The sequence below is a fragment of the Salmo salar genome, chromosome ssa15, assembly GCF_905237065.1.
Source record: "Salmo salar chromosome ssa15, Ssal_v3.1, whole genome shotgun sequence".
In the NCBI taxonomy this organism is placed as follows: Eukaryota; Metazoa; Chordata; class Actinopteri; order Salmoniformes; family Salmonidae; genus Salmo; species Salmo salar.
This window is the reverse complement of record NC_059456.1, coordinates 71,118,371-71,139,098: the sequence shown is the minus strand read 5'-3', so window position 1 is coordinate 71,139,098 and position 20,728 is coordinate 71,118,371. Positions and strand designations below refer to the sequence as shown.

The following is a 20,728-nucleotide window of genomic DNA, read 5'->3' as shown; positions in this document are numbered from 1 at the left end:
GTTGTGTGTGTCCCCTTCAGAGAGTAGTATTGTATACCTTTTTCTGAGTGAGATTTTTGTCCTATCATGAAAAGAGATCTGCTTTCTATCCCATACACCCATCAATGATGAACTCAGTCCTCATCCATCTAGGACAATTGCTTCAGTCTAGCCCCCCCCAACACTACACAGCTGATTGAAATAATCAAAGCTTAATGATGAGTTGGTTATTTGAATCAGCTCTGTAGGGCAAAAACAAAAACGTGCACCCAGGGGGGGCCCCAGGACCGAGTTTGGGAAATCCTGGTCTAGTCTAGTGGGTCAGCTATCACTTCCCAAAATGACTTAGGCCTAGGCCAACATATGACAGCGGCCACTATAACATTAAGGGATGTAGAAAATATTATAAAGGTGTGAAAACAATTGCAAATAAAATGATGTAGGCTATTTCTTGAAATATAAATAACGTTTGTAGGGAAGGATTTGACAAGTAGGCCTATTATGTTTGTAGGGAAGGATTTGACAAGTAGGCCTATTATGTTTGTAGGGAAGGATTTGACAAGTAGGCCTATTATGTTTGTAGGGAAGGATTTGATATAGGCCTTGCCATACTTACTTTGTTTTATAATTAATATAGGATAGCCTTAACCTATTAGATAGGCTATACTGTAGCATATTATTGGAATTAATAGGTTTTGTGATGGGGATAAAAGCGTTTTATTAGCTTAAAGTCAAAAAGTGACAGAATAGTTAGGTAAAACACGACGTTAGTGGCCAATGAGATTTGATGCTGGGTCATTTTACAATAACTGAAATCCAATGACTTTGTTTTTGAGAAATCTCTATAATTTCAGTTTTTGGCATGTAGACCTATTGTTTATTTTTATGGATTCATTTGGTTTTGTCTAACATGCAAATTGTCTTGGGCCATTGCAATTCATTGAGGACTACGATATTTCAGTCGTGCTTGTTGTAAATGATCTTGTAGCCTAGGCTACATGTCAAAGATAACGTTATTGTGTCATTCCATTTTTGATCCAGGTGAGGAAATGCATAGTTCAGTTGGACATTTGAACATCTTGGTCTTTTTGCAATGAAGTGGGTTTATGCTTTTACTTGTCATGGACTATAAAAACGGTGTAGACAGAACAAGGTATTCGTGAGCCATAGATGTTCTAACACACAAAATGTTTTCTCCGAAAGACCCGAAAGCCTCCCTCAGATCTCTTTGCCAAAAGAACAGGAGAGGGGGTGAAAGGATAGGAAAGGGACGTGCGCGAGAGATTTTAAAAGAGAGCAAGAGAGAAAGAAAGAGACTGACATATTACGAGAGTTTGTGAAAGATAGAAAATGGAGGAGAGGCAGAATGAATGAACAAATTAGTAACAAAAGGAAAGGTAGACTGTGTGTGTGTGTGTGTGTGCGCGCGTTCGCAAGAGAAAAGAAGGGGAGAGGAATAGCTTGGCGCTGCACAGCTCTTCGGCTGGCTTATAGGAGCTGGAATTTGGAGTGGGGCTTGAGGAGTCCCCCGAGGCCTCACCCATGCTCCCAGATTAGTCGCTAAACTGCACATAATTGTGTTCCCCTACATCTCCCAGAAAGCTATTAGTCTCCCATTTATGAGCGCTCTCACCGTCCTCCCTCCGCAACATTCCTCCTCTCTATTCCGGAGTGTTACTGATGGAACACAGATAATGGCGCCAAATTATTATTCGGCCTTAAACACCCCGCACTCCTCCTATCTGGCTCCTATCTGACTCCTATCTGGCATTGTAGGCCTCGAGCCCAATGTCATCTAGCGGTGAAGCCGATGGCTAGGTGCGGTTCTGCCGAGTCCTCCTCGCGTTTCACTTCCTGCTTGAAGTGCTGTTTGATTTGACAAAGCCTCGGTGTAATAAAACAAGTAATAAAGCCTCAATAAGCGCTTTATAAGCCTGTTCATGGAAACATGTCGCAGCTTTCAAAGGTGACACATCCAAATAGCTTGGCGCTGAGAAGTTTTTAGGTTGGAATGGAACATTTAACACAGTAAAACGCTCACTCCGTTATGAGTTATGTGGTTATGGTGGCGGCTATGCATGCATAGTGTTTTGAGTTTGAAGTAATGGACGACTACGACCAAGAGGGTCATTTGTTCAAATACATGTTTAGACAAAGTTCTGTTGCTACACTTCTGCTCTTTTAATGGCTCTAGACATAGCCAGCTGAATAAATGACGGCATACAGTAGAAACCAGGTGAGCCATGCACTGTAAGTCATTTTGAATCAACTTGTCTGCTTAGCTTTTCGATGACTAATGGTTACAGTGTGGTGTGTTAGGGGGATCTCCGGTGCCCTCACGCAGTGCCCACTGGGGTCATGGCAGAGCGGGCATCGTGGGTTGATTGGCGCTCTAAAACCTCCACGGGGTGGGTGACAACCTAGCCTAACCCCGCATGGCTCTCATTCTTCTTGGACAACTTCCACCATCTACTCCCCCCCCCCTTTCTAATTTGGCCTGAGTTGTTGAACTTGGCGTCCAAGTCAGGAACCCGCCATTGAAAGCCCCTGCCTCCAAGTTTTATTGGTTTGACCTTGGTTGGGAAAAGTATTACAAAGGCCATCATGCTGGAAAATAATGACAAATGTGTAGCCTATTGTTTCCTTTGCTCGCTATAAAGCCAAAGAACAGCCACTACTACTGGACTTAAAGTAATCAGCTATGAGTTAATTAAGGTGTAAAGCCCTCTAGCCCAGGCTGCATTTGACTTTTAATAGATTTTTCCTTTTACATCAACACCAATTGGAGAGTGGTTATTTTAAGTGTTTGAACATGCACTTGATTCGCTTGGACAGGAGAGTGCGGCGTATGGGCTACCCTGAGATTTCTTTTCATACCAAGTTTGAGTGCTAGACATTTCTGGATGCTCTTGCCTTGTTTCTAGTTGTGTGTTCAGTTTGGGATCATCGATGGATGTAGGCTGGGGTGCTATGTAGTTAACCTGCTCAGACTTTTACCTTTGGCAGGTGTGTATTGTTTGTCTTTGTCCAGAAGACACATATCCGATAAAACAGTTGGGACAAATCAAATTGTATTGTTTTGCAGACGAGCAGATGTACCGCTGCGAGGACTGTGACGAGCTGTTCACCTCGGCCCTGGAGCTGCGGCGGCACCAGAAGTACTCGTGCGCCAGCGCCGGCTCTCTGTTCGACACGCTCAGCAACGAGGACTTCAAGCAGGAGCGCGACGACAGCGACCACGAGCCCGTCCATGAGTGCAAGGATTGCGAGAAGATCTTCCCCAACGAGTACAGGTGCAGCACACACACACACACACACACACACACACACACACACACACACACACACACACACACACACACACACACACACACACACACACACACACACACACACACACACACGTGCGTCAGCGAGAACACACACACATGCACACACACACACAGTGGTAGAATCACCTCTACACTAATGATTGGAGGAGTATCATCATTATCCTAAAGGACTGTGTGTGTGTGTGTGTGTGTGTGTGTGTGTGTGTGTGTGTGTGTGTGTGCGTGCGTGTCTGTTCCCTGTCCAGTCTGGGCCAGCACATGATCGTGCACACAGAGGAGCGGGAGTATAAGTGTGACCAGTGTCCCAAGGCCTTCAACTGGAAGTCCAACCTCATCCGTCACCAGATGTCCCACGACAGCGGAAAGCGGTTCGAGTGTGAAAACTGCGATAAGGTACAGCACACCCGGCACGTAAGTTGTGCACTCAAACACTGGCTCTTCTCCTTCGCTACCTTGGTGAATGCTGACACTAGCTACAGTAGCGACTTGAATGAGGAGAAAATCCATCCTGTATGTATGTAGGAACCCGTGCTTGTAATCGTGTGATGTCATGATTAAGTTGGCAACCATAAACGCAACTTAGTACCAACTTAATCATGTCGGTTTATGTTAGATGACTTGTGTCACTTGTTTCAGTTTATTCAGCTTGTTGGTTGACTGGCCATCAAGTTAGTTGTTTGTGAATGTCACCACCATCAATGTTACAAGGCCATTCATGGGCAGCTGGCATAGACTGAGATAGATCGTCAGGTATTGTGTTGTCTATGATGGCAGTAAAATCCATTTTAGTCAGTACTATTTATTACAGTGACCGGATGACTGTGATCGCTGGCCATAACTGCTTTATATCTGTGCGTATGCATATGTGTGTGTGTCAATGTAAACGTGCCGGCCACCCCCCCCTACCCGTAGGTGTTTACGGACCCCAGCAACCTGCAGCGCCACATCCGCTCACAGCACGTAGGAGCGCGCGCTCACACCTGCCCCGAGTGTGGCAAGACCTTCGCCACCTCCTCGGGCCTCAAGCAGCACAAGCACATTCACAGCAGTGTCAAGCCCTTCATCTGTAAGTCTGAGTCGCCACCGCCCCCGCCGCCGCCACGGCCTAGCCAACCCACATCTAGTTCTACCTCCTCCCCGTGTCCAAAGGCCTCCTCCTCATCCTCCTCTTCCTCCTCCCTCCGTCTCTCTCCAACCCCAGGCAGGGCCAGTGACAGTAGCAGACACAATCCCATAGGTCAGAGACAATTCCATGACCCCCATCCCTTTTTCAACCGCCATTTTGTTTTGCGTTTTTCCTACCTTTTTTGCTTGTTTTTGTTATCCTCCTCCTTCCCCCTCTCCGTGCCTCTCACTCTCCTTCTCTTTTTGTTGTATGGGTCACACTTTATTTTGATAGTCCAGCTTAGAATCGGATAGAGGGCGCAATTGCAATGGTACAGATAGGAGTTGGGCCCTCTATTCAACTCTATGGTCCCTCTGCAGCTGATATGCTACTGAAAATTGTTTATTGATAATTTGTTGAGCATCTTTAGGGGGACTTTCAAAAAAGTGTTACTTTGTGTGTTCCTTTTTGGTTTCTTTCCTTCTGTGTGTGTTTTTTTCCCCTCTGAGGGTGACATAAAACGAATTTCCCGACGGCATGGCCAGATTTGACATGATAAAAATGGATCCACAGTATCTGCTTCAGCTCCCCATTGAACGATGCTGGAAGCCATGATATCTTCTTCTCTCACTCAACTTTCTGCTTTGCATTTCTGTTTGTACTCATGTGCACGTATGTGTGTATATGCCTATATACATGTATACGTACAGTATGTATTCAAGCAACACTTCATAGAACATAGTGTGAAAATAATCAGCTTAACCGTATATTGCCCCATGTGGATATATGGTAGGTGCCAGTCATAGTGATTCAATGGCCAATAAGTATAAAGATGAAAACTGTTGTCACTGGATTTCACCAAAAGCATGTACGACTTCTGATTTGTATAGATATACAGCCTTTAGACAAAATGAAGGAGCGATGTACATGTATTTTTCTCTAAGTAGCCTAATGTTGTATCCGTGTAGACTGTTGACTTGGTACTCTGAGTTAGTGACAGTGTTTAAATGGGCTTAACCAGGCCCATGTGGGCTGTGTGTCTCCCCAGGCGAGGTGTGCCACAAGTCCTACACGCAGTTCTCCAACCTGTGCCGCCACAAGCGCATGCACGCCGACTGCCGCACCCAGATCAAGTGTAAGGACTGTGGCCAGATGTTCAGCACTACCTCCTCCCTCAACAAGCACCGGCGCTTCTGTGAGGGCAAGAACCATTACGGCCCTGCTGGGGGACTTTTCGCTCCCGGCATCCCCATGAGCAGCAGCCCCATCCTGGCCAAGTCCAAGCACCACCACCCCCACCACCACCCAGGCCTCAACCACTCGGGCCTGGCCTTCCCCGACTACTTCCCCTCCCGGCCACACCCTCACCCCCATGCCGGCCTTCCCTTCTCCCCTGGGCCGCATGGTTTCCCCTCGCTCTCCCACGGCTTCCCGGGCCTTTTCCCCCCCTCGCTCTACCCCCGGCCGCCCTTACTGCCCCCCAGCCCGATGCTGAAGAGCCCCCTGGGCAACAACAGTAACAACGGTGGGATTCAGGAGGGCAAGCTGCCCCGCAGCCCCCTGGACGGGCCTCCACTGTCTCTGGTCAGCTCCATTAACAACAACAATGGAGGCGGTAGTCTCCTCAGCAGCCAGGAGAGGGAGGACAAGGATAGGCTGGCGTACGGCGAGGCCAAGGCCAAGGCCAAGATGTCAGAGATGTCAGACGGCAGCGACCTGGAGGACGTCAACACCACCAGCGGCACCGACCTGGACACCACCACCGGCACCGCCTCGGGTTCAGACTTAGACAGCGACGCAGAGAGCGAGCGGGAACAACGGGAGCGGAGCACCGGCGCCAAGAGGAGGAAGGCTGCGGGCACTGGAGGGGCGAGGGGGGTGGAGAGGGCGGGTCTGGACGGGCGGCCGGACGACGTGAGTAGTGGCTCGGTGTCGGCGGTTTCCAGCTTGAGCAACCTGGCCTGCGAGCGGCCCTCCTTCCTCTCCGGCGCCTCCCAGCACTCCTTCTTCCCGCCTCCGGAGGAGCAGGCGCTGCCTCCCACCACCACAGGGGGCGCCGCTGCCACTGACTCCATCAAGGCCATCGCCTCCATCGCAGAGAAGTACTTTGGCCCTGGCCTCATGGGCCTGCAGGAGAAGAAGATTGGCTCGCTGCCCTACCATTCCATGTTCCCTTTCCAGTTTTTACCCAACTTCCCTCACTCCCTCTACCCTTTCGCAGAGCGGGCCGGCACCCTCAACCCCGGCATGTTCTTCAAGGCTGAGCCCAAGTCGCCACGTGAGCAACATCCGACACCCCACAAAATGGCCGCCCCGGGCACCGGAGAGTCATCGCCCTTCGACCTCACCACCAAGCCCAAGGAGGCCAAGCCGGCCCCACCGGCCCCCGCCAAGCCGACCCCACCCAGCGGTAGCAGCAACGCCCCCCTCATTCTCCCCGGGGGGGAGGAGCAGCCGCTGGACCTGAGCATCGGCAGCCGCCGACGGGACGGACACAACGGGATGGTGGCCCCCGAGCAGCCGCCCAGCCGCAAGAACCACCGCAAGGAGGAGCACCTCGGCAGCCACCCGCACTCCCACGTCCAGCACCCCCAGGGCCACTCCCTCCTCCAGCCCCCGCTACCCCAGCAACAGCAGCCCCTGGCTCAGCCGCCCCAGCAACAGCCCTCCCTGCACTATGCCAAGCCCTCACCCTTCTTCATGGACCCAATATACAGGTATTTCAGCCCCGAGTAGACCAGAGGCCTCATCAGACACTGTCGATAAGCAACTCAAGTTGAAACTCATGTTAGAACCTATATTCAATATAATATATATCTCCAAATCTGTATGTTAACCTTTCCCCTCATGAGATAAGAGGAAAGGACTAGGTTGCAATATCCACACTAGCAAACGTCTAAGTATGCACTCCCACATTACTGGGCGATCTGAGAAGTCATGGTCAATCGATCAATAATATAATAATGCTTTCAGCAACAACATTTTTTTTCTTCAATTTACAGTCTGTAGAAACTATGAGAATGGAAAGGTTCCGTGCTTTTGTGAAACATCACAGCACAGTTGAAAAATATATGGCAAATAGAAATCTATATGGATGGTGTTAAGAGATAGATGGGAGGGGTTGAAAGGAGCTGAAGGTAGGGAATAATAAAAACCAGATAACTCATGTAAAACATACTGTGTCCGTAAAACGTATATAGGTTAAGAACATTTTTGAAAGAGCACAGATTGAAAGATATGGCAAATAGAAATCAAACCGGATGGACATCAGACATATATGGGAGAGGTAGAGGAAGGACAAGAGTTAAAAACAAAGAAAATATAAAACTATTGTAAAATAGACTGTGTCCATAAAATGTATAAATTAAATTATAATACATTATATGGGCATGTACAGTGTGAATCAGTGCAACCTTTCCAGTTGACCTCTGACCTTCGTACGTAACCCTTGTCCTTGCTGTCCAGCAGGGTGGAAAAGAGGAAGTTACTGGACCCTGTGGGAGCTCTAAAGGAGAAGTACCTGAGGCCCAGCCCACTGCTCTTTCATCCACAGGTACACACACACACACACACACACACACACACACACACACACACACACACACACACACACACACACACACACACACACACACACACACACACACACACACACACACACACACACACAGCAAGCCCCCAACTGCTGCAAGGCAGACAGACAGACAGGTAGCAGGTAGCCTAGAAAGGTGAGCCAGCAACTGGAGGTTTGCCAGTTCGAATCCCGGGTCTGATGGTAAAAATCTGTTGGGAAATGAACTGGCAATCGGAGGTTTTCTGGTGTCAAGTCCTAGATGCCATTGCCTGCTGTTGTGCCCTTGAGCAAGACACTTAAACCCCACAGCAACTGCTCCACAGGAGTCCAGTGTTGAAGCCTCCTGCTCCAACCTCTGCAACCTGTATATGTAACGTTGAAGTCAGAGGTTTACATACACTTTAGCCAAATACATTTAAACTCAGTTTTTCACAATTCCTGACATTTAATCCTGGTAAAAATTGCCTGTCTAAGGTCAGTTAGGATCACCACTTTATTTTAAGATTGTGAAATGTCAGAATAATAGTAGAGAGAATTATTTATTTCAGCTTTTATTTCTTTCATCACATTCCCAGTGGGTCAGAAGTTTACATACACTCAATTAGTGTTTGGTAGCATTGCCTTTAAATTGTTTAACTTGGGTCAAACGTTTTGGGTAGCCTTCCACAAGCTTCCCACAATAAGTTGGGTGAATTTTGGCCCATTCCTCCTGACAGAGCTGGTGTAACTGAGTCAGGTTTGTAGACCTCCTTGCTCGCACACGCTTTTTCAGTTCTGCCCAAAAATGTCTATGGGATTGAGGCCAGGGCTTTGTGATGACCACTCCAATACCTTGACTTTGTTGTCCTTAAGCCATTTTGCAACTACTTTGGAAGTATGCTAGGGGTCATTGTCCATTTGGAAGACCCATTTGCAACCAAGCTTTAACTTCCTGACTGATCTTGAGATGTTGCTTAAATATATCCACATAATTTTCCTCCCTTATGATGCCATCTATTTTATGAAGTGTACCAGTCCCTCCTGCAGCAAAGCACCCCCACAACATGATGGTGCCACCCCCGTGCTTCACGGTTGGGATGGTGTTCTTCGGCTTGCAAGCCTCCCCCTTTTCCTCCAAACAAAACGATGGTCATTATGGCCAAACAGTTCTATTTTTGTTTCATCAGACCAGAGGACATTTCTCCAAAAAGTATGATCTTTGTCCCCGTGTGCAGTTGCAAACTGTAGTCAGTTTTTTTTATGGCAGTTTTGGAGCAGTGGCTTCTTCCTGGCTGAGCGGCCTTTTAGGTTATGTCGTTATAGGACTCGTTTTACTGTGGAGATACTTTTGTACCTGTTTCCTCCAGCATCTTCACAAGGTCCTTTGCTGTTGTTCTGTGATTGATTTGCACTTTTCGCACCAAAGTACGTTCATCTCTAGGAGACAGAATGTGTCTCCTTCCTGAGCGGTATGACGGCTGCGTGGTCCCATGGTGTTTATACTTGCATACTATTGTTTGTACAGATGAACGTGGTACCTTCAGGCATTTGAAAATTGCTCCCAAGGATAAACCAGACTTGTGGAGGTATACAATTTTTTTCCTGAGGTCTTGGCAGATTTTTTTTGATTTTCCCATGATGTCAAGCAAAGAGGCACTGAGTTTGAAGGTAGACCTTGAAATACATCCACAGGTACACCTCCAATTGACTCAAATGATGTCAATTAGCCTATCAGAAGCTTCTAAAGCCATGACGTCATTTTCTGGAATTTTCCAAGCTGTTTAAAGGCACAGTCAACTTAGTGTATGTAAACTTCTGACCCACTAGAATTGTGATACAGTGAATTATAAGTGAAATAATCTGTCTGTAAACAATTGTTGGAAAAATTACTTGTGTCATGCACAAAGTAGATGTCCTAACCGACTTGCCAAAACTATATTTGGTTAACAAGAAATTAGTGGAATGGTTGAAAAACGAGTTTTAATGACTCCAACCTAAGTGTATATAAACTTCCGACTTCAACTGTAGAGGGTTGGGTTAAATAGGAAGTCAGATTTCGACTGGACCTTGTGTGCAATTGAAAAATAAAGTAAATCTTAATATCAATCTGACTGACTGACTGCATCTGATTGATTCAACATAGATGTGCTGATCTATGTCATTGAATAGACGGGTAGAGACAGATTGGGAAAACTGGTCACCAAGTTCAATTCTTAGGCAGATTTTTAGAATCAATATCTGATTTTGTCCCAACATGTTGCTCTATGAGAATTCCCAGAAACCCACTCCTGAAACCCTCCTGTCCTGCGCAACGGTCCCACAGCGGTCCCACAACGGTCCCACAGCGGTCCCGAAACGCCACAGTTATTTCTCAGTGGCTCTGTTCGATTTCTTCCTTTGTTTACGATGTGGCGCCTCGGAATTCCACCGCTTCCCACCTTGTTGCACAGAAGACAAAAAGTCTGCTATCGCTTCGCCCCTTTGATTATCAAACCACATTGTTTGGCTTGTCCCCGAACCCTTCCAACCCTTCCCACCTACCAAACAACCTCCCAGCGACGATAACAAGAATGATACGTATTAATACGAAGAATAATACACTTTTGAATCGAGCCCTATCTCACCCCATGCAGCTATCCCACGATTCAGCCCCTTGCTAATCCTAAACTTAGTTGTGGCATTGTTTCTTTGGGCCTCGGAGCACACGGAGAGCTAATAACTTCCTCCTGGCTAGTTTCTTCTCCCTGGCTGCCTAGATAATAGCAGTGTGTCCATCAAGGACGTCCTGTGTTTGTGTCCAAGAGAATGGAGAAGAATGGGGGCTGTTGTTGGGAACTTGTTTTATCTGACCTGGGAATCTGCTTGGTCCTCTATCAATTGTGAAGTTGAACGAGGCACTCACACACTGAGTTAGCGCGCGTGGGCGCGCATGCGCACACACACACACACACACACACACACACACACACACACACACACACACACACACACACACACACACACACACACACACACACACACACACACACACACACACACACACACACACACACACACTCTCTGTACCCTACATGTACATCCAACAACAACAGTGGACCTTTTCCTCTATATGCCAGGTGTGGGTGGCACATAGGAACAGGCAGTAGCATAAGGATGTAAGGGTAGACCTTTGAGACAGTACGAACAAACGGCCATGAATGGTCTGTCAAAGCAGCTTTCACCTGGTTCTTGGGCAGAACACATCCAAGACAAATACGAAGCCCAATAAGCCCTCTGTTATCCCAACCGTCTAGGCTCAAATCCACCCAGTTTTCACACCACAATGAAGGGATCGCTCATTCGCTAATTCGTTCCGCTGACGGAATCATCCAACGCCGAGACGCCACGGATAAATAAATTGAGACGGCGTGTCTGTCTCCATGTCCCTGTTGTATTCCCAAACCAGGAAGGATGTAAGCTGTTTTTGGCAAATAAAACCCCCCGGCCCATAACTGACTGGCCCTTTGTCCCGAGGCTGGGGGAGGAGACAAGGTAAATCAGTATCAGTGACGGGCATCTTTGAACTTTATTGTATGGTTCCCGTCAGAGTTCTCATTGAATGGCTTACTGAGCTCGCGGTGGCTTCACCGAGAGTCCGAGGGCGGAGGGGAAAGGAGGAGGTGGCTGAGAACAAAGTCTGCCTGGGCCGGGGGTGGGACTCAGGGGACTCCTCGAGTGTCTGCGAACGTGCGATAGGTCAGGGAGGTGACTCCCGACAGCACAATCAAGAGAACGACCTCTGATATATCGCTTCCTCCTGCCTTCCTCTATTTCTCTCTCTCCGGCCCCCGCTACCAGGCGCTCGTCCCCCTAGCGAACAGTTTGCGCGATTTAACCAACTAATCAAGGCCTAGTGTAGGGCTGGAACAAAACAGTGCAACCTGTTGAAGACAGTTATTGTTGACTAAAACGTGACTGTAAATCTTCCCCTATCTACAGCTACAGTATCTTTACCGTGGTACACCTTCTTTACCTCAGATGTCAGCCATGGAGAACATGACGGAGAAGCTGGAGAGCTTCAGCGCTCTCAAACTGGACGCCCCGCCCAACTCACTGCAGCACTCCGCCCACCCGCTCTTCAACTTCCGCTCGCCGCCGCCCTCCCTCTCCGACGCCATCCTCCGAAAAGGCAAGGAGCGCTACACCTGCAGGTAGGACAACGCGCCGGATATTCTTTAAGGGGGGGGGGAACGTTTTGTAAGAAGTACGGGACAACGTAGGATATTTAAGCCGTGTTCTCTCTCTCTCTCTCTCTCCCCCCTCCCCTCTCTCTCTCTCCCCCTCCCCTCTCTCTCTCTCTCCCCCCTCCCCTCTCTTTCTCTCTCCCCCTCCCCTCTCTTTCTCCCCAGGTACTGTGGGAAGATCTTCCCCAGGTCAGCTAATCTTACCAGGCACTTACGGACACATACAGGAGAGCAGCCCTACAGGTTAGCCTTTCCTGTCCTCCCTCACTCTCTCTCTCCTCCCTCTTCCTCTCTTCTCCTCTCGCCCTCTATTCTCTTCTCGGTCCCTCCATTCCGCTGACAGAGGTCTACTCCAACCGGTCAACCAATGATGAAATCACATCCTTCCCACCTGATTTATCCCTCCTCATTTGGCAACAAAAACACACTCATGCCTGGCATAGGCCTCGATGACAGACACACACACACACACACACACACACACACACACACACACACACACACACACACACACACACACACACACACACACACACACACACACACACACACACACACACACACACACACACTCAAATGTGCAGATTCAGCTGTACACACACACTTCGGACACACCGCAGAGTGATATATACATATATACGACCTGCTGGAAACGTGAGGAGTGGTGCGTCTGGTACTTGAGAAGAGTGAGAGAGCAAGGAAAGCGCGAGAATGTAGGAAAGAGAAGGAAGATTGATGCAGTCTGCCCAGATGTTGTAGTTGGGTAGGACAGGGAGGGAGGGATGGAATGGGCCAGGGGAGTTGTGGTCCTGGACAATGTTGGGTTGTAATGGTGCCCTGGAGAGATCAGAATTCTGTTTATAGAGACCCGTTAATTATCAATCATTTGGCTCCTGCCCAGCCTCTCCCTCTCTCTCCTTCTCTCACTCCTTTTCTCTCTGTTTGTCTCCCTCTGTCTCTGCTGTTTGTCTCTCGCTCTCTCCGTCTCCTCCCTGCTGAATCTCTATCCTCTCCCTCTCTTTCTCTCCTCTGCGTCACCTGTCCTCTGCTGGATCTCTCTCTCTCGCTCTCCCTCTCTCTGTTTCTCCATCTCTCGCCATCTCCCAACAAACCGTGTGCAGTTTGAGAACATATTGACTGTAAATGGCAAGAGGGACAGTGATAGCCAAGCACTTCTACTTTAGAAAGGAACCGGCAATCTCATTTTCAAATGAACCTCCTACTATTGGAAACTTGGCTAACCTGAGGGCCCAGCCCCAAAGTGGTGCACTTTGTCCTCTGTTGAGCTGTAGTGCCAACTCTTTGAGCACAATCTTCAGAAAGAGAGGGAGAGAGAGATTTTTCTCGGGGGACCCAGTTCCCGGGCCCAGTCCAAACAATCTACTGATTAGCTCATTTAGAAACAATTTACCATAACAAATAGCAGACATCATTATCTCTGCCACTTTTCAGGCAAATAAGACCAAAAGCAGCACAGAGGGAGAGAAAGCGACAAGGAGAGACCGAGAGAGAGGTAGAGAGTGACTGAGAGAGAGAGGTAGAGAGTGACTGAGAGAGAGAGGTAGAGAGTGACTGAGAGAGAGAGGTAGAGAGTGACTGAGAGAGAGAGGTAGAGAGTGACTGAGAGAGAGAGGTAGAGAGTGACTGAGAGAGAGAGGGGTAGAGAGTGACTGAGAGAGAGAGGGGTAGAGAGTGACTGAGAGAGAGAGGTAGAGAGTGACAGAGAGAGAGGTAGAGAGTGACTGAGAGAGAGAGGTAGAGAGTGACTGAGAGAGAGAGGGGTAGAGAGTGACTGAGAGAGAGAGGTAGAGAGTGACTGAGAGAGAGAGGGGTAGAGAGTGACTGAGAGAGAGAGGTAGAGAGTGACAGAGAGAGACGTAGAGAGTGACTGAGAGAGAGAGGTAGAGAGTGACTGAGAGAGAGAGGGGTAGAGAGTGACTGAGAGAGAGAGGTAGAGAGTGACAGAGAGAGAGAGGTAGAGAGTGACTGAGAGAGAGAGGTAGAGAGTGACTGAGAGAGAGAGGGGTAGAGAGTGACTGAGAGAGAGAGGTAGAGAGTGACAGAGAGAGAGAGGTAGAGAGTGACTGAGAGAGAGGGGGGTAGAGAGTGACTGAGAGAGAGAGGGGTAGAGAGTGACAGAGAGAGAGGGGTAGAGAGTGACTGAGAGAGAGAGGGGTAGAGAGTGACAGAGAGAGAGGGGTAGAGAGTGACTGAGAGAGAGAGGGGTAGAGAGTGACAGAGAGAGAGGGGTAGAGAGTGACTGAGAGAGAGAGGGGTAGAGAGTGACAGAGAGAGAGGGGTAGAGAGTGACTGAGAGAGAGAGGGGTAGAGCAACAAGTAGGGAGAGATAGAAACACCAGGAGAGGAAAAGAGCGACCAAGAGAGAGCGACAGAGTGTGTGTGAGAGAGACGGGCAGAAAGAGAGACCAGGGCCTTCATGCTTCATTGTCTTAGGGCCATTTGCCTGCCTGAGATCCTATCAGACGGCTGCTTTCTGCTCCAGAAATTGGCCACACTTTAGACCTGACCACTGAAAGACCCCATTCAGTCGGTAACGCTCCATGTGCAGCCCCCTCGCAATGTTCTGGACTGCCGGGGAGTAGAAAAAAAGTCGTAATTTCACGTCCCTTCGGACACAAATAAATATAAACACTGAGAGAGAAAAAAATGAATTAGTGTTGGCGCTCGACCATGCTCTGTGAAGTGTGGTGCTCCGAGTCTGGATGTCAGCGAGCTGAGTACGCGCATGTACGCACATAGCACACACACACAAACACACGGCAGAACATGAAAAGAGCCCTGCATCTTGATTCCAAAGCTTGATCACCAGCAACTTTTCCCAAAGCAATTAGCCCTGAATGCCAGCCTTGCAGCAGCAGGGGCTTGCTGTCTGACGTCAGTGTGTGTGTGTGTGTGTGGTGTTTGTTGGGGTTAGCGGAGGTCACCTTGTAGCAGGTCTGCAGGCCCTGATGCAAACACACACAACAAAGAGCCAGTGTCAGTGGGCTGGGGGTTTTGACAAGGCCTGGCCACTGTTTATTTATGGCCAGGTTAAATAGATGTACAGCTGTATGTGACCCCAGATATATCACTGAAAGATTTTCCAGAAATCCTCCCTCAAATCAGGACCATGTTCCTACCTGCTTGTTTGTCTCTTGGGTTGCCAGATTGTCCAGATTTCCCATAGAGTGGGGAGTGAGATTGAGCAGTAGTCAGAGTGTATGTTGAGCTGGGCTGCGCTGCCAAATATTGTACTCCCAATCCCACTGGGTGGCACATCACTGTTTCTCTACCACACAGTGGCGCTATTACCATGTTAATTGACCCATAGTCTGTTTTTTTTCATGACTATTTTTTATTTAACTAGGCAAGTCAGTTAAGAACAAATTCTTATTTTCAATGACAGCCTAGGAACAGTGGGTTAACTGCCTTGTTCAGGGGCAGAATGACAGATTTTTACCTCATCAGCTCGGGGATTTGAACTTGCAACCTTTCAGTTACTAGCCCAACACTCTAACCACTAGGCTACGCTGCTGCCACTACTATGAGGTAGTGACGGAGTGAAAACCCTCGTTTTGCTTCTAGTTTATGTGCTGACCACTGATGCGGTCGCCTATTCATCATATTACTTGCGTGTGCTTGAGGAATTGATGGACGCACCTCCATTCTCTCCCACCATGCAGGCCAGGGGGAAAACCCTGCGCGAGTGTGTGTGTGTGTGTCAGAGCTGCAGTGACAAATGTGTCCATGTAGAAAGGCCAATAGTAGATTAACAGTCAAGTTGCCCACAGTGTTTAGACTGAGGCATTCTGGGTCATTACTGTTGTTTACACAGTGGAACAGGCCACTCATTTAGACCACCTCTCTACCACTCTTTCTCTCGCTCTTTCTCTCGCTCTTTCTCGGCTTCCCGAGAGCTCCCTTTTCCCTGCCTGTCGTTGCCCTGCTACCAGTCTAGCCTGCCTACTCTCTCTCTCTCTCTCGCTCTCTCTCTCTCTCTCTCTCTCTCTCTCTCTCTCTCTCTCTCTCTCTCTCTGCATCCCTCTCCTCCCCTGCTTCTATGTCTTTCTCCCTTTCTCTTTAAACTCAGTTAGATTCAATGCAATGAGCAGTATTGGTATTACAACCTACCATCTTTACATTACCTGCACAAATATATAGAAAAAAACTCAGAAATCTAATTTCCCCTCCCTCCATGTGCTCCCCAGGTGTAAATACTGTGACCGTTCGTTCAGCATCTCCTCCAACCTCCAGCGGCATGTGCGTAACATCCACAACAAGGAGAAGCCCTTCAAGTGTCACCTGTGCAACCGCTGCTTCGGCCAGCAGACCAACCTGGACCGTCACCTCAAGAAGCACGAGCATGAGAGCATCCCCGGTGGGTCTCCCGTTCACCTAATTAACCCCCAGCTCAACGATTTTGACATGTTTCGATATTTGTGTGGGTAACGTCGATTGCAGTCACTCGTTGTCTGTCGACTGCTTTCAAGGTAAGGAAACAAATATGCCAAAATCCTGAACTATCCCTTTCGACATTAACCGTTTTTACTCGCCGCCTGCCATCTCTTTCCGGGTTCAGCATTTATTTACCAATTTTATTCCTCCCTGGTGGTGTGTCGTGTACATAATAACGTTGACATGTATAGTGTATAGCTTAGTGTCTCATTGAAGTGTACAGTGTAGTCCCCGATTCCAGCTGTTTATTATAGCTTCATATGCCCTGGCTAACAGTGGTGTGTTTCCTGCTTACAGTGAGTCAACACTCTGGGATCCTCTCCAACCTAGGAAACAACGTTTCCTCTCCCAACTCCGAGCCAGACAATCATGCACTTTTAGATGAGAAGGAGGACTCGTACTTCTCCGAAATCCGCAACTTCATTTCCAACAGCGAGCTGAACCAGGCATCCAGCTCCACAGACAAGAGGTAACGGACATGCAAGCTCAGAACAGAGCACACGTAATGTTCTCTACAAATATCTGACACTAGTCAGAAATGGGTTTCGAATCCCAGTCTCCTACCACAAGACTGTGTGAGCCCGGTGAGCTAAATCCAAGGCATTAGCTTGGGAAGCCAACACAAGTCTTCAGGTCTCAGGCGAGGACATTCATCATCACACAAGCGTGGTTCGGTGCGTGCGCACACACACACACACACACACGCACGCACACACACACACACACACCAAAACAAGGACCTTTAACTTACAGACATTTATAGTTTTTATAAAGGTGTGTGGTTTTTTTTTAAGTATACTGTATACTGCAGTTGATCTAACGCTCTCAGCCTTCCTAACACTGACTCTACTCCCCTGTCAGATGTATGTCTATGGTGAAACTGTACATACTCTGCCCTCTAGTGGTTGAATGTTACTCCAACAGGCTTTAGGTGGTGTACAGTACAGTATAGTAGGCACGGTTCAGTACAGCTCCATAAATGCCCCCCCCCCCCTTCTCAACGACTCATTTCTCCTCAACTGAAAGAAAATTCCCAGGTTCTAACCAGGGCTAGACATTTACCAGAGCTTCTGGCCTTCTCTTCTCTGGTCTTGTCTACGGCCCTGCGATTTCAGTTCTGCGCACACAGCGAGTGCTTAGCACGGTCATGTTCATTAGTGCACACCTTAGTAAAATGTTTTGCAACTGAAAATGAAATCAAGCATTTCTTTTTGGACAAGTCCAGGTAGGTTCAGTCTGTTTTCTTGCGTTTGGCTCATAATGAACACGAACCAGGTTCCGAGGCAGTGGTGGGCGATGTCGGGAACATGTACTAGCTCTGACTGACGTGTTCTGGCGTAAATATGCGAGACGTCTTCTTCAATAAGCCCTAGCCAGGCATGTTGGATTCTTTTGATGACACGTGATGGTTCCTCCTTGATCTCGCCCTGCCGTCTTCGTGCCAGTAGGGCTGATTGTTTTTCTATTTCTCTCTTTCTGTCTTTCTGTCTTTCTCCCTCTCTCACTCTCTTTTGTCTCTACTTATATCTGTCTTTCTCCCTATCTTACTCTATTTTCTCTATATATCTGTCTTTCTCCCTCTCTCACTCTCTTTTCTCTCTATATATCTGTCTTTCTCCATGTCTTACTCTCTCTTTCAATCTCTTTCTGTCTCTCTCTGTCTCCCTTTCTCACTCTCTGTCTTTTTCTCCCTCCCTCCATGGTCAGTAGACATAAAAGTCAACAGAACTCAGGGGTAATTTAGTCCCTCTGCCATCTGGGATCAATAGTGCAGAACCATCCAGAACAAGCAAGCCTGGCATTTTAATATCTGTAATTCAAAATAAGTGCTCTGCTTTCTGTCCATCCCAGACACACTCACACGCACACACACAGACACACAGACACTTTGACTGAAGCGCCCCCCCCCCAACCCCCCCTCATTGAACACAGACACACAGCTGTGTGTATTCCTATCTGTGCGCTCATGCGTCTCCTCTCCACAAAGTGTTTGTAAACAAAGTCAAGTTGGTCTAGTCACTTGTCTCGCTCGAGTGTTTTTTCCCCCTCTCTCCTGGACACTGTCTAGCCTGTGAGGTAAGGAGTGGTGTATGGGGCACTACACAGTGTGCAGAGGGGCGGGGACAGTGGACAGTGTGTGTGGGGAGGGATAGAGCTGGACTGGGCGTTTCTTGTGCTCAAAAGTTGTTGGGGGGTATGCTGTTGTGGGGGGGTAGGCCTGTTGTAGGGGGTATGCCTGTTGTGGGGGGGTAGGCTGGCAGTGCAGGTCCTCAGGGAGACTCCAGTTGAGGCAGTCTCCCAGGTTGCTAACACAAACACACGGCTGACGTGTTTAGACTAAGTGACAAAACGCAGGGCCCAGCGTCAGAGCCACGTCCCTATACCCCCCCCACACAGCCCCTGCCAATTTGATTATACAATATTTAATCTAGATTGAAAGAGGAGAACAAGCACCCCCCCACCACCCCTCTGTCCCTTTCGCTCCCCGAAGGTATCCCGTCTGGGTTGATAAATGTCCGTCTGTTCGGCTTCTCATCGGGTAAACGCGCTCCCCCTGAGGAAATGACATCATGAGGCATGAAGCGGCGGGGGGGGCTGGATAATGTAAAGGCAGCAGGTCGCATTTCCTGCTTTGCTGAGCAGTCATCGCCCTCCCTACACACACACACACACTCCTACACACACACACACACACACACACACAGCATCCAGAATCGGGGCCCGACCGAACCATTTGAGCCATTCTTGCCTATATACTGGTTCTCAGGAATTAGCCAATTAATCATTCGGCTCCGTTTCCCCTTTGTCGACACACGTGTGTTTGCTTGGATAGTGGGAATGGGGCTCTGCTCGCTGTCAGCGGAGCTCCTGGCAGCTTAGTTATGGCTGTGCAAAGTATGACTCATTGCCTATTGACAGACAGACAGGGGACAGACAGGCAGACAGACAGAAGGGATGCCTGGCCGTGGCCCACTGAGGCAGCTAGGGCAGTGGGCCTAGAAAGACCAATCAAAGTCCTAATATGGAGGTAAGAGGGCCATCCTCTCCTCCCGTCTTCTCTCCCTCGTCTCCGCTCATCTAGCCAAAGCAGAATGGGTGGAAATAGTGAGCTGAGCAGTGAATGTGAGATGAGAGAAAACGGACTGTATTAGATTATTTGGATGCATAGTTCCACCTATTAAACCCAATGGGGGCCAACCAAGACATTTTAAGAATATAATAGATTGTATTTTATTTAAATGAATGGAACCAATTTTTTGTTGTTGCTAGAAATAAAGCGCAAAATCAATAAGGTTCTCGTCGTTGCAGGTCAGAGGTTGCGGAAGAGGAGCGTCCATCTAGCCACAGCCTGTCCAACTCCAAGATGGCAGCCCGGGGGCTGGAGGAAGAGGAGGAGGAGGCGGAGGGAGATGACGAAGAGGAGGAGGAAGGCAGCCTGACAGAGAAGTCTCAGGACGAGGTGCCTGAGTCCCCCTCCCCGGTCACTATGGTTACGCCGGAGGCGTACGAGGACGAAGAAGAGGAGGAGGCGGAAGAAGAGGAGGAGGCCACACCGCTAGCCATGAGCTACGAACACACCCGCAGGTATGTCCTATCTAGTAGAATACAGACATAGTTACACACAACTACAAACAAATTCAGACAGTCACGTACAACACACCACACAACACCTCCACAAACATACCCACCCAATCACAACAGCCACCTCTGTCTCCTCCCATTCCAACTAACAAAACTAATCAAATGTAACAATGCATGACCTGCCCTCCCTGTAATGGCAGTGCAGTGAGGTCAACGAGAGCTAGACGGTGGAAAAAAGGGTGTCGGCATGCAGATAGAACTCTCACAGTTCCATTCCATGTCCACCTGCCTGTGCTTGTCAGTCTCTCTCTCTCCCCGCACCGAGCACAGTAGCTCCAAATGGCTGAGCTTTTTAGCTCCCCCTTTCCCTTTCAGTGCATCCGTGGTCCCCTCTCTCTCTCGGTGTCCTCCATAGCCCCGATCCCGTCCGTCTCCATCCATCTGTCCGTCCATCTGCCCCCACCATGCATGCGCCATCAAAAGTCCATCCATCGAGATA

The 20,728-nt window shown here is 48.6% G+C and overlaps 1 protein-coding gene across 13 annotated transcripts in view; it reads left to right on the top strand.

The window, feature by feature from the left end:
• Window positions 1-20,728, top strand: part of prdm16 (PR domain containing 16) — a 243,686-nt gene that overhangs the window by 218,427 nt on the left and 4,531 nt on the right. For 4 of the 13 annotated variants that reach the window (XM_045696021.1, XM_045696026.1, XM_014146153.2 and 1 more), the window contains 11 exons: window positions 3,065-3,272; window positions 3,557-3,722; window positions 4,224-4,377; window positions 4,513-4,548; window positions 5,465-7,133; window positions 7,882-7,969; window positions 11,948-12,159; window positions 12,358-12,435; window positions 16,401-16,570; window positions 16,945-17,116; window positions 19,957-20,232. In XM_045696021.1, the coding sequence (XP_045551977.1) occupies window positions 3,065-3,272; window positions 3,557-3,722; window positions 4,224-4,377; window positions 4,513-4,548; window positions 5,465-7,133; window positions 7,882-7,969; window positions 11,948-12,159; window positions 12,358-12,435; window positions 16,401-16,570; window positions 16,945-17,116; window positions 19,957-20,232 (3,229 nt within the window). Of the gene's footprint in view, window positions 1-3,064; window positions 3,273-3,556; window positions 3,723-4,223; window positions 4,378-4,512; window positions 4,549-5,437; window positions 7,134-7,881; window positions 7,970-11,947; window positions 12,160-12,357; window positions 12,436-16,400; window positions 16,571-16,944; window positions 17,117-19,956; window positions 20,233-20,728 lie in introns of all 13 variants that reach the window. The other 9 variants (XM_045696023.1, XM_045696025.1, XM_045696022.1 and 6 more) reach the window with 9 other exon arrangements.